At 33.2% G+C, this 2,240-nt stretch overlaps 1 protein-coding gene across 1 annotated transcript in view; it reads left to right on the plus strand.

The window, feature by feature from the left end:
* UTP15 (UTP15, U3 small nucleolar ribonucleoprotein, homolog (S. cerevisiae)) overlaps nucleotides 1–2,240 on the plus strand; it is a 15,500-nt gene that overhangs the window by 9,540 nt on the left and 3,720 nt on the right. The window contains exons 7-8 of the mRNA XM_006899032.1: nucleotides 1,278–1,362; nucleotides 1,973–2,122. Of these exons, the coding sequence (XP_006899094.1) occupies nucleotides 1,278–1,362; nucleotides 1,973–2,122 (235 nt within the window). The remainder of the gene's footprint in view (nucleotides 1–1,277; nucleotides 1,363–1,972; nucleotides 2,123–2,240) is intronic.

Below are 2,240 nucleotides of genomic sequence, written 5' to 3' on the forward strand. Positions count from 1 at the left end.
GTATGTTTATAATATTTTTAAATATTACCTATGACTAACTATATATTCTAGTTTATAGTCTTTAAAATTTTAAGTTTTTAAAAGGATACTAGAAACAGATTGTCTTCTACGTGCATTGATGAAGTAGTGCCTTACAACAGTTGAAGCCAAAACAATAAAACAGACTATTTTATATTACCTCAACTTTTTAATTTAAATTAAGATTCAATAGACACTTTAGTTCTTAATTTTCATTAGCTGCATTTCAAGGGCTCCAATGTGCTCATGTGTCTAGATGTCATATTGTACTGTGCTGTTCCAGAATTTATTTACATTCATCTGCTACTGGTCATCTTATTTTATATTTCCTTTACCAACTATTAAAGCCTTGATTTTTAGCATGTTTATTAAAATACATGTTTTAAAAACTAGAAAATATTTTTTAATAAAAAGACATATATTAGGTGCATATTCTCTGTAAAATATTACTAGACAGTTCTCTGGAAAATATTAGTAGGTAATTTGCTGTGATGCTGAACACTGGGACACTGATGTGCCAAACGTGGTAATGGTTACCCGTGGTGGACAGTGTTTGCTGGAGCTTCCTGTCTAAAACAAGCCTGGAAAAAAGAAAAAAAACCAAGCCTGGAAGCAGGAGCGGCATCCACTTCCAAAAAGGCTTGCCTCCGGAAACTCTATGTACGAACAGTGCTCAGGCTGTTCGTTCATAGGGTCGCTATGAGTCGTCTACGACTCGACGGCACCTAACAACAACAAAAACAATTTAGGATTTGAATTCTAGATTTGATTTTAGTGTTTCTGAAACACTTAAGTGTAAATTGCCTTTGTCTGTAATGATTGTCAGCCTGCTGGGGACCTTTGGCAATGTCTAAAGAAATTTTTGATGGTCACAACTTGGAGTAGATGCCATTGGTACCTTGTGGGAGAGAGGTCGAAGATGCTTCTAATGAGCAGCCTAACAAACCAGAGCTGACCAGCCCCAAATGTCTATAGTGTCAAGGTTTAGAAACCTTTTTCTTTGGATTTCCAATGTGCTTTCATTGATACTTTTTCTTTACTTGCAGATTTTGTCTTCAGATGACAATGATTTATGATCTATCTTGTTTATTTTTTTAAAAAAATTATTTAAAAATTTTTATCAGGTCATTTTTTAGGGGATTCAGTTAGTAATTAATCTTAACTATTGTAAAATTTATATGTTAATTTTTTAAAAAATTAAAAATGTATTTTGTACTCATTTCCATAATGATTTGTGACAAAGCTTTCTTTTTTATTAGGAAAGTGAAAATATACAGCACAGCCTCATACAAAGTAGTTCACAGTTTTGATTATGCAGCTTCAATTTTGAGTCTTGCGCTTGCAGTAAGTACTTTTAACTCTTAAAGCTTTCCTTCTCTGAGCGTGCCTGTTCAGTAAAACAAAGTGAAATTCTAAGGTTTAGCTTTAGTTTTCAGTTCAGTCTTGATTTTTTTTCTTTGCTGTATTGTTACTGCAAACATTCAATACAGCAAAGAAAAAAAATCAAGACCATGTCATCTTGTAATCCTTTTTCTAATAAGAGGATACAGGAAAATACTATTTTGAAACTTGACCAAGATGTCATTAACTGTATTTGTTGTTACATTAGCTTTGCCAGTGATATTTTACAAGATATGCCAGTATTTTGGCTTCTCAGTGCACACACCAAAAAATTGATCTTTTTTGGTTATAGTTCATTTTCAGGTAGGATATCTGTTTCTGATTGGAATTTGGTGAAAATAGGATATGCAGCTAACGTTATCACTGCAATTTTGATAAAAATCACTATAAATTATGTGTTCAGAATACTGTTAGGTGCTGTCAAATCAGTTTCAACTCAGTGACTGAAAGTACAAAAGAATGAAACAGTGTGTGTCCTGTCCTCACCAATCACCTTTGTGTTGGATGCATTGTTGACTTATGAATGCACTGATTATTTTTCCATTATTGTTAGCATGGAGATGAGACGATAGTTGTAGGAATGACCAATGGAATCCTGAGTGTTAAACATCGGAAACCTGAAGCAAAGAAGGATGCTTCTTCCAGGAGACGAAGGCCTGCATATAGAACATTTATGAAAGGAAAAAATTACGTGAAGCAACGGGTATTTATGGGTTTCTCCTCTTAAGTTTTTTGGGTTTTTTTTTTTTAATTTAGGTTGTTTATTTTTCATTTCAATGAACATCTACAGAGATTTTGGGATTCCATTCATTCATTGTTGC

The sequence above is a fragment of the Elephantulus edwardii genome, unplaced genomic scaffold (genome assembly GCF_000299155.1).
Source record: "Elephantulus edwardii isolate Elephantulus edwardi_28Jun2011 unplaced genomic scaffold, EleEdw1.0 scaffold00244, whole genome shotgun sequence".
Lineage (NCBI taxonomy): Eukaryota > Metazoa > Chordata > Mammalia > Macroscelidea > Macroscelididae > Elephantulus > Elephantulus edwardii.